The following is a 14110-nucleotide window of genomic DNA, read 5'->3' on the forward strand; positions in this document are numbered from 1 at the left end:
AATTTAATCATGTGAGATGTATGTTATGTGTGTATAGAACACATCCCCTCACACCACTATATTTAACTTACAAACAAGAAAAGAAAAAGAAAGAAAGAAAGAAAGAAGAAAGTAATGCATAGGGGGTTTCTGTACTATAGTCCCAGGAGAGCTTGTTGCATCTGGCAGAACTGTCAAAAAACATCCGTCTAGTCAAACATCTCTGCCACCAATTTCAGGACCTTCATGCTTTCTAATCTGAAGGATTACATGCTCCTCCTTTGCTTGAAGTGTTTATTAAACCCCTGTAGACAGTGAAACCTTTCAAAACCTGTATTTTTTCCTAAAATTACACATTCACATTTCTACAGAATAGAACTTTACACAACACAATAAATGCACAAATAGACAACATCAACAACACATAATTGGGGACACGCAACAGTACAATATCACCTAATTAGGCATAATGTTAATAGTAGTATATGAAATGGTAGTAACAGGGCCTAGCTGATCTGTTAGGGGGAACCAGTTTCCAAAAAACCTCTCAACTACATCGCTGAAGTGAGGGCCTCACAGTATCAGTCATATCACCACGGAAGGCAACCACATAATTTCAAAATCTTTTAGGTAATAATGTCAAAAATAGTTTGTTAAATTAACTGTATTTGATGTCACCACATTTTTTAAAAAAGCCAATTAATTGAAGACAGCAAGAACAAAAAAAACATTAAAAAACAACATGACTTGAAAAAATAAATGCAGTTTATAAAAATGAAATAAATAATTAAAACTGGAGGGACAGGGTGCAGAATGTAGTTAGAGAAAGGAGAAAAAGGGGCTTTGTATGAAATATTCTTTATTTATCAAAAATACAGTACACATTTTAGGTGGCTTTTATTTCTCTCTAACACCTCCCTGAATGTTAAAGTATAGTATAGGGTGTACAGAAATGGACCAATAGATGATAATTACAGTGTTATCACTCTCAAACAAGGACGTTTGTTTCTTCTTAGCTCCTGAAAAGTTGATATTTTGGAGATACAAGGTTTTCACCTGACAACACCAGTGTGTAATTCGGTGGTTTTGGCGCCTCCTTGTGGCCGAGGAGGTTATTGCTCTGAATATTATTATTGTTCATAAAAGAAAAAAAAAAAGAAAAATAAAATAAAGAAATTCAATTAATTAAATATGTATTCAAAAAATCGTGTTGCTGTCTGTTTTTTTAACTTCATTATTTCTGCGCCTTTAATCTGAAACATTTTGTAAACAGCCGGTTATATCAACAAACGTTACCGAGGTGTTTGGGATTAGATCCGCAGGCACTCAGCCTCGGTGCGGGATCCGATCCGGACTGAAGGATGTTTTTACGAGAGGGGGAATAAATCTTAGTCCGCATTAAAGCGGGGACACTTGTCTCGGGCTTCAGTGCGTCTCGTGGCTGCAGACAAACCTCCAACTGCGTCTTAAATGACGACGGTGAAGACACGACAAACGAGCCTTTTGTCTAATGTTGTAATTTTCAAGCAGCTGTCATGCAAAACCTGCTGTCGCTTAAAAGCAGCTGGGACGGAGCGCAGATGAGGATGATGATGATGAGGATGATGATGCTGAGGTTGTAGAGATGAGAGGTATTAATAGGAGGGCTTGAGTGTCACAGGCTTTTCACTGTCGAGACCGGGGGGCTTGGTGGAGAGTCGGCGGACCGGGTTTTTTTGGGGGGGGCTTCCGATCCTGAGTGCGCAGTCGGAATAAAAAACAAAACAGGGACTCACTGGTTCAGGATAAGACGGACAACATGGAAGTGCTGGCAATTCTTAATTTGGGCGATTTTGCCCAAGCTTTCTCCAAAATGGGAATGTTTCCTGTGTTTGACCTCGCTTATTACATCGTGTCCATCCTCTACCTCAAGTATGAGCCAGGTGAGTGTGTTTCTCACTTTTCTGCTGGCTTTAAGTGCGCGTTATCCTTTATTGTTTCACAAACATGATTATCTGTGAGGTATACTGCATGTTATTTGGCAGGTGCATGCGCCACACTCATCAGATCTGTGCGTAAATGCGCAATTATCTACAAAGAACAACACAAAATAAACAACTATCTAGAATAACATATTTCCAACTTAGATAATTCATCATTTAAACCATTAAGAACTTGAATTTAATGAATGAAAAACCGTAATATTTGTATAAGTAATTAAATGTGCATTAGAAAGCCTATTCCAAAGTTTATTTTAGTACATTTTCTGTTCTATTACTGTACATTGTTCTCATATCCCTACAAGGACTTTCTGTTGCTGTTATCTGTATAGTACCCTATCCTTATAAAGAATGACCTGTTACATAAACTCCAGCAGGAGCAGCACAGCTCTGCATGCTTGGTGTGAGGGGAAGTCTATTGCTGCAGCAGCACTGACCTCATTCACACTGAGGAAATAACTGAAGTAGATTAAACCACTCGGCTTTGCCTGCTATTTTCCAAGATTTAACTCCTTTGAGCAACGGAGTCCGAGGAGGATGAAACCCGAGTGAAGGCCTGTGCATGCCAGCAACTTAGGCAATAAATAGAAGATCCTGAAATAGATGTCAGTGGGCCTCCGAAGCCCCTCTGCTGCACTTGCAGGCTATTTACACTGACTGCTAAACATGAAATAAGCTTCTGAGTAAAAAGCCCAGCATTGCGTAGTCTTTAACATAACTCAGTTGCCACATTGTTAAAGGAGAAGTTCACTCTGAGATGAAAATTCAGTCACTGTCTGCTCACTTTCATGTCAGCTAAGACTTCACTGAAGATGGTAGAAACAGTGGAAAACCATCTCGGCCACAAATTATAAAAGTTTACAGCTGCAGCTTTAAAGCTTCATATGAGCATATTGTGTCCAGCAAATCCCCTCAGAACAGCTTGTACAGCATAATCCATGTGTCAAACACAAAAGTTTGATATTTACCTCAACAGTTCGTACGTATTCATCAACAACGATGCTCCAGCTTGCCGTGAGGAAACTATAGGAGCTACTAGTCAGATGAATAAACTTTTACAACCCCAATTTAATCATTTGGCTTCAGGAAACTTGGAATAAACAATGCAAGCTGTTAGAGAAAGTTAATGCACATTACATGCTTTTCTTAAACGTGTACTATAGCCTTCGATGCTTTCAATAGATTGTTAGATGGCTGACTTGAAAGCATGGTTGTGCAGCGGTGTAACACAGGATAAAACCACAAGCACATGAACACAACATATAAATATAAAAACATCAAATAAATACAAACGACGGCAGAATACAAAAAATGAAAACAGCTGAAAACAAACGGTTTACATGTGAACATATGAATCATCATCGGATATTAAATTGAGTAAAAATTGAATGAATTTTCTATTCGGACTGAACTAATTCATTAACCTTTCTTACAACTGATGCTGTTTGCTAATTTTAGCAGAATATTCACATAAAGTTATGAAAAGAGGAAAAGAGCAGTTGTGACACTGCTGCGCTCACATTTCTCATAGTAGTTTATAGGATGACGTTTATTTCACCACATATGTTGTATTTTGTGTTAAAGGAAATGAAAAAGAAGTCAAAAACACTCAGAGTGCTCATTTAAACATTCATACAAAGTGTAGAGTTAAATGATTTCTTCAGGTTTACTGTAACATGCAGCCACCAAAACTGACTTCATGACTGCAACCTTGTTTTATCTCCATATCTGAGAAAATTTTACAGTCAAATGACCTGCGCTGCCAACATTTGCAAGATGTTCAACATTGGCTACACGTGTCCGAGAACAGGGTCACGCTGCATGTCGGAGGAGCACATGAATGAGTTTCAGGGGGTCGACATGGGTGGGGTAGGAGAGACAAGTGTGTGGGGGGTCAGAGGTTAAGACAGGCCTGACAGATGCAAGGCAGGAGAAGCAGTTGAGCAGATGATATTTATAGGGCGGCATTTCTCAGGATCAGATTGCTTTCAAACTGAGCGCCAGTCGCACCATGACACCCTCACCCACCTGTCGTTGGAGATTTGTGAGGCGAAGCAGTCGCGCTCTGCTCACGTCTCGACTTACTGTGTCCGTAACAATGTTGGCAAGTCTTCACCCACATGGAAACACATATACAGTCTTAAAATCAGATATGTGCATGTTGTCGTACATGTTTATGGTCATGTTTATAAAGACTTCATTATATATAGACCTACTATGTACTGTATGCGATATATGAATCTGTTGTTTTTGTATATCAGGACACCTCTGCACTGCTGAAATGCTACCAAATACATTTACTCAAGTACTGTTCTGAAGTACAATTTGAAAGTACTTGTACTTCACATAGGTATCCTACTTTATACCTCTGTGCCTTTGTCATTCAGAGGGAAATATTGTACTTGCACCGCATTTATTTCACAGCTATAGTCACAGTTATAGTTACAAAACATCAACAATCAGTTTATATAATAGTATAAGGTTGTTAAATTTGGCTCCAACTCAACCAGCAACAATATTAAAGTTCTGCTTACATGTTGATGTATCAATAATAATGATCCAGTGTTATAATACAACACTAACAGGGGCCGTTCTGCATAATGAGTGCTGTTAGTTTGGATGCTTTAGTGCATTTTGCTGATGATACTTCTGAACTTTTACCTCAGTAAAAGTTTGAATACTGGACTTTTTCTTGTAATGGAGTAGTTTTGTAGTGTGTTATTGCTGCTTTTACTTCAGTAAATAATCAGAATACTTTTTTCTTGTGTTACTGCTGGTATGCTACGTCCACTTACTACAGAAAAACAACATAAACCAACAGTCATCTATTTTTTTCCGGTTTATTTGGAGTCAGTTTGATCTGTGTTTATCCAGTGAAAGGTTAATGGTAACACAGCACAAGTTTGGCTGCAGTTAGCTGCAGTTTAACATGTCTTGCATACTGATTTATTGGAGTAATTAACTGTTGGCACTTGACACAATGATTGAAGCGTCCTGATATATAATCAAAACTCAGAAACAAGGATTTTCTATGGGTCATCATATATGCGTGTTTTGTATGTGACAGATCAGTTTTACATGCACGTACCTTTAAAAACCAAACTATTATATACAAAATATATGAATCGGATATTCTTCTCCGCTCAGTTATATGTACTTTAAAGACTCAGTCATTGATTCTGTTGGTAAGTTGTCAACTTCCAAATGACTGTAGACGTCCTGAGTCAATATAAGGTTATGATAAAAAGGCGTGTTATCAGGGCGTGCACTGAAATTGTTGACTGGGCGTGGACGAAGATACAGCACATAGACACACAAGGCTTCCACTGATAATGAAGGTCACTGCTAACAGTTTTACTCTGTAGGAACTAACAGAAAGTTTCAATCTAATCTTTGTGATTCCCAAAATAGGGCAAAGAATTCAAGTATATGAGACTTATTATTAAGGAGGTTGGAATAATTTTTGATTTTGATGATAAAACACTTTGATGAGCTTTTGACAAAATAAATAAATAAATAAAATATTAAAAAAATAACCCTTTTTGTGGATCCAGAGAGAGCTGCATGAAATCTGATAAATGTCACTTAAGTCAGCATTGGTTGGAAATGAGGACTACAAGTTTGACAATGAAAAAAAGTTTGGAGTTGGTAAGAAGTGAGGTTATCTACAGGACCTCTGTAGCCTGCTCCTCATTTCTGGTTGAGATTAACAGCCTGAAGCTACTCTGAGTTGCATTGTGGGTAATGTAGGCACCAGGTTTTGACAAGGAAGAAGCATGCGTGGAATTAAAAAGACGATATCTCTGGTTCTGCTGCTTTTTGATCCCTTTTTTTATTTTTTTTTTTAAAACTCTCCATCATGACAATATTATAGAAATGTGATGCTAAATCAATGGAGGTGGCTACTCTATTAAGAATCCATAAATCATTTTGAAACAGATTTACAGCATGCATTGCCACTAGGAGTCACTAGACTATACAGACTTTTTACCCCAAAGTTTTTCTTAAATTGTATTATTTACCAAAGATATATTAGTTGTTTCATATTTTGTTGTGTAAATAAACCAATTCATTAATTCATTATAAAGAACTTAAGTTATTGTGGTTTTTCAAGATAATTCTGTAGCTGCCTCCACATTGGCAGCAGATGATCCTGACTGTGTGACATCTGACATTTAATAAAAGCTGAACACACACACACACACTCACACACACACACACACACACATATATATATACATACATACATATATATATATATATATATGTATATATATAAATATATATATATATATATATATATATATATATATATAAGTAAGACACTGACTGCGTAATCACACACACACATTCTAAACTAACTTGTACTCTCACTGCAAAAAATCTTTATTGCTGTGATATTTTTATTTTCACACTCCACCGTGTGTGACGGACAGGTCCTGACAGCTCTTTTTCTGTTTTGCAGGCTCGGTGGAGGTTTCTCGCAGGAGTCCTGTGGCCTCCTGGCTCTGTGCCATGCTCTACTGCTTTGGTAGTTACATCGTGGCAGACCTCATGCTTGGAAGCAGCCCCATCGACTATTTCCAACACAACAGCCACATCCTGCTGGCCTCAGCTGTCTGGTGAGAAAGTCCTCAGAATGGTTTTACTCTTCACATGGGAAGAGATTCTGCTTGAAGGTCACACGTGGCTGATGGATGCGTTGGCTTTCTTGAATTATGTTTTCCCATCAGATTTCTGTGTGGTAGATGGGAAAATTGATCATTCCCTTTGAAGATAATTTTGTTTGTAATATTTTGGTAAAATTGCTGCGTAATTGTGACATGTCTGTGCTAAAAATGTAAGTTACTTTGGACAAAAGCATCTATCAAAGGAATGTCAGTATTTTAAAATGCCTTTCACAGAAAAAGAACAAATTTTAAAGGGTCAGTTCACCCAAATCATACACACACATAAATGTCCCCCTTAATATCAGAGCTACCTAGCTATGAGGATAGTTTCATTTTTTTCATGATGAACATTATATATCCAATTAGGTGCATTGCAAAATTACTTACTAATTACTAAAAACTCAAATGTAACATATCTTTTAAGAGCCCCGGAGGCGCCCTTGTGGCTTCTGGTTTACTACAACATCCTTGGTTTTAATCCAGCTGGGGACCTCTTTTGTATCTCTTGCTCCCTTGTTTCCTGTTATATCAATTGATGTTATTTTACTAATAAGGGCATAATATTCCCCCAAATAAAAACACAATGACACGACCAATCAGGATAATCTACAGACCTCGGTGTCAGCAGTTGGGAGCAATTTTCCTCCAAATGCAAAAAAACTGAGAAAAATATCCACAAAGTGGTCTGTGGATCATTTTAGACACCATTTACCTCATTTGTATTAGAATATCAGCAGCAGAAATCTCAAAACATGGACAAATAAAACCAGCATGACTTTATACTAATAATTAGAAGTGGGAAAATGTGTTGTTTTTGTAAATTGAGTGAACTGACCCTTTAATATTTAATACAAACTTCATCCATCAAAGCTGAATATACATCATAGAATGACTAACAGCAGAAAAAACCATTCTTCTCTCTATATGTCAAACACAGGTACCTCATCTTTTACTGCCCGCTGAACCTCTTCTATAAATGTGTGGCTTTCCTGCCCGTCAAGCTGGTGTTGGTCGCCCTGAAGGAAGTCGTCCGCACCCGTAAGATCGCCGCCGGTGTTCACCACGCCCACCACGCCTACCACCATGGCTTCTTTATCATGGTCATCATCGGATACATCAAAGGTCAGTGTGTTGTAATTTCACAGAGATGTGCATCCATTCACTGTCTGTGAGTCAGTAAACGTGTTTGTACGTTGTAACGGGACAGCTAGAAAAAAATGGCAATATATGATTCCGATGAACATCTTTTACTCCATCATTGAATGAGGGATGACAGATTTATTGTGAATGAAGGAAAGTTGTGGAGATTGTTTTAAAAAAGAGCGAAGTGACAAAAGACTTTTCCTTGAAGAAAGTCTTTAATAGCACTTGATCAGTCTGTAGTCCTCAGTGCTCGTTGTGTCTGGGGCTCTGTGGGCTGACAGCTGCATTCACTGAGTGACAGCAAGCAACATCTTCAGTTGATTGCACAACAGCCAGATTTAAACATGAATGAGCTGCACATGTGCACTAATGCAAGGCTGGGAGACCAACTGAGCGACTGCCCCACAGCCCCAGTACTTCAGGAGCTTCAAAATCTCAAGACTTACTGTATATCAAATGGTTTGCAGTGATTTAATCGATCATTTATTTAGGAATAAACATCACTAAGGTACAACTGACATGATGAAAGCTTTGGTTAGAGTTTGGGTTGGCCATGTGTCAAAATCTAGTTTCAAGATTATTTCAGATTTGTGCTTACATGGTGCAATATGATAATAAATGTCCATGCACTGTATTCACAATGACTAATCACTACTTCATAATAGGCAGCAGTTTAAAATAAAGTTTGTTAAATTAGAGCTTGATTTAAATGAATTGTTGCTTGAATAAAAATGTTCGGTAAGTTTGTCAGGTCATCTTAGCTTGACTTAATTTTGTGGAAATTAAAGTATAAAAGGAATTGCCATAATGTCTCCTTGAGCAAATAATTCTAAATGTTTGAAATATGCAACGATTTTTGAAGGAGAAAAGTATTTTTAAAAAAGCCTGATATGGATCAGGCAGATCAGTTACTGTAAGATGCACAATGTGCTTCTTTTTACTGTCCTTCTTTACTGTAAAATGTTCCAGTAATACAGAATGAGACATAGAAATACATAAAAAGGGTTCTGCTCTCTGCTCTTCTGCTCTCTGCTATCCTCCTACTGTCACTGATATAATAGCGAGGCCCTGCAGGCGTCCATGTTGAAAATGGGATGAGAAAAGCTGAAGCCAGATAAGAGCAGTGAAACAAGACAACAGACTTTCTTGTCCTCATTTTTTTCCACTGTCTATTTTTATCTTCCCAGGGTCTGGAGTAGCTCTCATTTCCAATTTTGAGCAGCTGCTGCGTGGTGTGTGGAGGCCTGAGACCAATGAGATCCTCAACATGTCATTGTAAGTGTGTGTGTGTGTGTTTCCTTCCCTGCAACTGCTGATACGCAAATACATTCATTACTGCCTCCTCAAGACTGTGTGTAACCAAAACTTTCATTCACAAAACTATGACTCAAAGGTAACTGTGATTAAAAAATAAATCAAATTATGCACAAAACACTGTCAGCCTTTTTTAAACACAGGTTTGTTAAAGTCACAGTGTGTTTGAAAATGTCTGATTTTGGTGCCCTCTAGTGGTAATATCTAAAAAGGCATTTTGGCACTTTGTAATGCATGCTGCTTAAATAATATCACCGTCAGATGAAACTTCTTATTCCTACAACAAAAAACCAAGTATTGAATCAAAATGAAAATAAATAAAATAAAAGTAAAATAAAATTTGCACTTTTATGTCATTCTCATATCTCATTGTTATTTTGATCTTTGCTGCAGTCGGATATTTTACTGACAGTTTGTCTTTCGTCTCTGCAGCCCGACCAAAGCCAGTTTGTACGGAGCCATCCTCTTCACCCTGCAGGAGGCTCATTGGCTGCCGATATCCAAGGGCACCCTCATCCTCATCTTCACCCTCTTCATGGCCACAAGCAAGGTACGATCAGTGCTGCTCTGTGAAGCGTAGTTGGCAGTGCTGCTTTCATGATTCAATTCAGTTTTATTTATATAACACCAAATCATAACAAAAGTTATCTTTTCACATAGAGCAGGTCTAGACCGTATTCTTTATTTCTCTTAATTCTGACTGTGTGTTGTGTTTAATATAAGAAGATGACATTGTTCCAGTATGAAATCATTACGTGACAACAGCACATGTACAGACTAGTTAGTGGCTAAGTTTAGGAAAACAAAACAAAAACAAGAAAGGGTTAGGTTTAAGGTTTTTATAACTGGTCTGATATTAAAGAAACAACCAAAATCCTTCCTCCCAGTAAAAGATTTAAGATTATAAGTTGGTAATTTAACTCTGAACATTAGAGCTGGAGGTGAAGCCACCTCTCCCACACTGTGTTGTTTTAAGTGTCAAAGCACCTCCTGTTTCTAGTTTGTCTTTTAGTGCACAGGGCCTGTTGTGTGTATTTTGTGTTCCTTTAATTAAACACAACCTGTAGACTATTTGACCACTTGTGCAGCAGTGTTGAAATATATATAGCAGGAAGGAAATATATTCAGCGTGTCGGGATTGTTCACAAGATATTTTCACAAGGTACCTTTAATAAGAGACAGCAGAGATGCAGTATTTCATTTCCATATATTGGAAGAGAAAAATGCAAAATATGATGTTCACACATGATGCAGAAGAGGCAGAAGAGGCAGAAATATCCTGAATTTGTGTTCTCTAGAAATACTGGATCCCACAATTCTCATAATCAAACAGAATCTTTCATAAGACTGTCTCTGCCTGGTATCACAGGCTTTCTGTAAAAAACTGAAGTCTCTTGCTCCTTTAAATATCACAAAATCAGGCTGATCTCTTTTAACCGTCACCATCTTCCCATCCTCTCAGGTGGTGATGACTGCTCGTCACTCTCACGGCTCCCCCTTCGCCCTCATTGAGTCCTGGATTTGCCATCTGCTGTTCGGCTCCCCTCTGGGTGGCTCTGAGGTTGACCACCATCATCCCCCCGCCGCCGTCCCATCCTCACCGCTCAAAACCAAGGAGGAGCTGAGCGAAGGTGCTCGTAAGAGGAAGGCAAAGAAAGCCGAGTAGGGCGCCACACTGCACCAGTGAAACTGCATCTGACTCGCCCTCATGGCCTCCGCATGATGGCACTTCCCATTCCTTTCTAGGGAAAGGGGCAGTTTGATGTTTCACCAAATGAGACCCTTTCTATTAGAGCAACAAGGTGCTTTCTGCGTTTTACATAGCACAGGACTCTGTAAATATCACGGCAAACGATTCACTCTTCAACCCAACCCGGACATTTGAAACCTATTTATTTACCTGCATCTGTGCTCAACACTGTGCGGTGATCCACGTTCAGGAGGCGCACGGTGGTTTTAGGATGGCCTTTTGTTCCACATCGCTAGTTGTGTAACCGAGTGTCAGCGATTTCAATCTGAAATTCAAATGTGAACGAAGCGTAATGTGAAAGAACATTTCTGCTTTTTACATTGAGATGAAGACAAATTCATGTCTTTAAATAAAAATCAAGAGAAACATTTTGTCTTGGTGGTTTTTAATTCTTCAATATTCAGTGGTAATAAATGCTTATAACCAGCTGTGTAGATGTAATTTTAACATCTTGTCTCTATTTTAGTTTTAGATGAATCAGTATGCATTAAGGTATTACATATAAGGACGATACATCATCAGCTTTTAGATGGTTGATCAAAGTAAAAAGTTTGAAGTGGTAGCTGGTAATTGGATGAAATAGATTTTTTTTTAGGTTTTCACTGACTTAATACTTTACAACTAACTTATCTAACTTATCTTTGACTTTAAGATCCCCTCCAGATGTGTTATAGATATTTGAAAATATTCTGCTCTGAATAATAATTTGTGTTTAATGTGTATTTTCCATAAAGAAAAACTTAGAAATCCATGAAATTACAACTATTCCTTTTCCATCATTGAAAAATCCAGAATCTATGCAAATATTTTTGATTTCAAAGGTTTAACTGCTGGACACAAGATGTGACCTACTTCACAGAAAAGTCCATTCTCAGTGTTTGTGCACTAGAGGCTCTAAGCTTCCATATAACACTTGTGTAAGTTGCATATTGGAGCAGGATTGGCTCCAAACTAGTTGTGATGTCACAAATCATGCTCGTAGGTACACACCTTAAACTCAGAGAAAATTTCCACTTTCAGCAGATGAATATGAAAACAGTCATATACATCATTCTGCACAGTGAAGCCCAAACATCCAAACAAAACACATTTTTGAGCAGAGAGAGTCTTTAAGTTACCTCAGTGAACTTCTAACTTCTAAGACCTGCATGTTCATGCTTCATTGTTTCTTGTTTTTCCGGAAGAGTCCACAGGGGTCGACCTAAAAATTGAGACACCTACTTTAAAATTCATACCAGCAAGTTTCTATATTTAGAATAATCTTAAAATGTCATTTCTATGTTTTCTCATTCATTGCTGTTCTCTCAAACTCAATAGAAATCTTGTATTTTATGCAATAATTGTTGCACTTTTTATAATTTCTACAGATGTGGTTAATGTGAATATGTGAGTATTTGATTGTATTCATACTGAATCCTCATTTAATGAACTAGATGACACAGTTGTTTAATGCTTTGTGAGTTTTAGGGCAGAATTTATATCTTCTTATCAACTTGTCATCATACATTTCCAAAATATCTCTTTCAGAAAGTGTGCAACTTCTTCCTTTGCACCATTACACAGAGCTGAGACCAGGTTCTAACATGGCACATAGTCTTAACCCTTTCATACTTTTCAGGTCAAATTTGACACATTTTTACATTTGAGAGCAGTAAAAACACCCTAAACACCTTTTTTTAGCCTGAAAATTTGACCCAGAATATACAATGACTTTTTAAAAAGTTTTGTGCGGCGTATACACATTTTTGTAAATAGAGGTGTTCTGGATTAAATTTGTCCCATATTTATTTAAAAATTCTAAACTTTTTAGGTAATGTAGCACCATAGTATAGTGTCATTGTGAATGTTTTTTCTCCACAAACAAAGTGTGCAAAACCTAAAGACTGCACTCTCTCTGCTCTCTGAAAGCTTCATAAGGATTAACCACCCATTTATTAATGACCGATGAGGTATTTATGAATGAAAAATAGATGTGTGGTTCAGAAGTTTGGTATAGAGACTAATTATGAGTCAGAAGGTGAACAGTTTGTGAGGGTTAAATGTAAAAATAGGTGCAGAAATCAATAACTCTGAGAATTTTGACACATTTAAGGCCTAAATTTGACTCTAAACAGCTTTATATACACTAATCTAGTAATTAGCGGTCAGTCAGGAGCACGTCTTCATAAACTCTTTGTTATGTAACGCTGAGGCTGCTGGGAGGTGACAGGAAAGGTCTGAGGTCAGCCTGAGGTCATGCACTGAGAAGGTCGGAAGGCCCCTGCAGTGTTTACAAACTCTTGTAGCTCCGGCAATAAAGCATCACTAATGAACTTTGCAGGAGGTTGTTACACTCGACCTTTAACCTCAACATTCCTCACAGCAACACAGAAGATCACGGAGGGAAAAGGATGGTTCCCTGCGTGTTCAGGTTATGTTTGTACCACTGTTGGCGTTCAATAACAGCATGAAATTTATAATGTGTATTCAAAAGGTACTATTATTGCGAAAGATGACATGATGATAGTCATGAGAAAGTTTCCTGAGCAGCATTTTAACCAACATGTAGCTAAAATAATACAGTGAGTAAATAAATAAGATTCAGATTCAGCATTTTTAAAAGAATAGTTTTGGGAAATGTGTTTATTTGTTTTCTTTCCAAAAGAGTTAGCAGAGTCCAAATAATGGGAAACAGTTAGCCTGGCTATGTTCAAAGGTAATAATTAATCTGTACAAAAGCAGAAATATCAAAACAACTATCTGTGGTTTAAAATTTTAAATAGTTATGTGCATGTAGAGGGTTCAATATGCGTCAGGGTACTAGCTCGTACAGTGTCCTTTGAACACGTCTAAACCAAGCGGCAACTACCACGACTTAAGGCTGAAGCTGATCCAGAAGTACAATAAAGTTCAATGCCACCGATATAGATGCTGGCTCCAACTGACTCCCAACCTCTCTCTAGAAATACTAAGTCAATAATTTATTTCAATGAGTCACTATGATGGTCTCAATCAATTTGGGCCCTCTATAAGTGTGCTGGTGGTTATTTTGGGGATTATTTCTCTGTTAGTAAGATTTGAAGACTTAATGTAGCTCCGATGTCTGCCTTGTATGTGTTGATTGACAGCTGTGATTGACAATTGGCTCGTCTGCTGCTCTCCCCTGCTCCAGGACTTACACTGAATTGTTAACACTCAGTACTTCTCATTTGGAAGGTCCTGGCTCCAAACGGAAAAGATGGCGCTGACCATAAGCAGCAACTCTGGGCTTCAAACCAGCTCCAATGCAAACCAAT

The 14110-nt window shown here is 37.9% G+C and overlaps 1 protein-coding gene across 1 annotated transcript; it reads left to right on the forward strand.

The window, feature by feature from the left end:
- The first annotated feature begins 1336 nt into the window (after positions 1 to 1336).
- tmem38a (transmembrane protein 38A) lies at positions 1337 to 11203 on the forward strand. Its single transcript, XM_067596652.1, has 6 exons — positions 1337 to 1901; positions 6424 to 6580; positions 7566 to 7750; positions 8959 to 9046; positions 9518 to 9635; positions 10548 to 11203. Exons 1-6 carry the CDS (start codon positions 1778 to 1780, stop codon positions 10749 to 10751), a joined length of 876 nt encoding a protein of 291 aa, XP_067452753.1. The 5' UTR covers positions 1337 to 1777; the 3' UTR covers positions 10752 to 11203.
- Positions 11204 to 14110: the final 2907 nt, after the last annotated feature.

Source organism: Thunnus thynnus, chromosome 8 (genome assembly GCF_963924715.1).
Source record: "Thunnus thynnus chromosome 8, fThuThy2.1, whole genome shotgun sequence".
NCBI classification, from domain to species: domain Eukaryota; kingdom Metazoa; phylum Chordata; class Actinopteri; order Scombriformes; family Scombridae; genus Thunnus; species Thunnus thynnus.

Coding starts and splice junctions, on each gene's coding strand:
- tmem38a (XM_067596652.1), top strand. CDS start 1,778: ATGGAAGTGCTGGCAATTCTTAATTTGGGCGATTTTGCCCAAGCTTTC. Junction 7,751..8,958: donor CATCATCGGATACATCAAAG/GTCAGTGTGTTG, acceptor TTATCTTCCCAG/GGTCTGGAGTAGCTCTCATT. Junction 9,047..9,517: donor GAGATCCTCAACATGTCATT/GTAAGTGTGTGT, acceptor TCGTCTCTGCAG/CCCGACCAAAGCCAGTTTGT.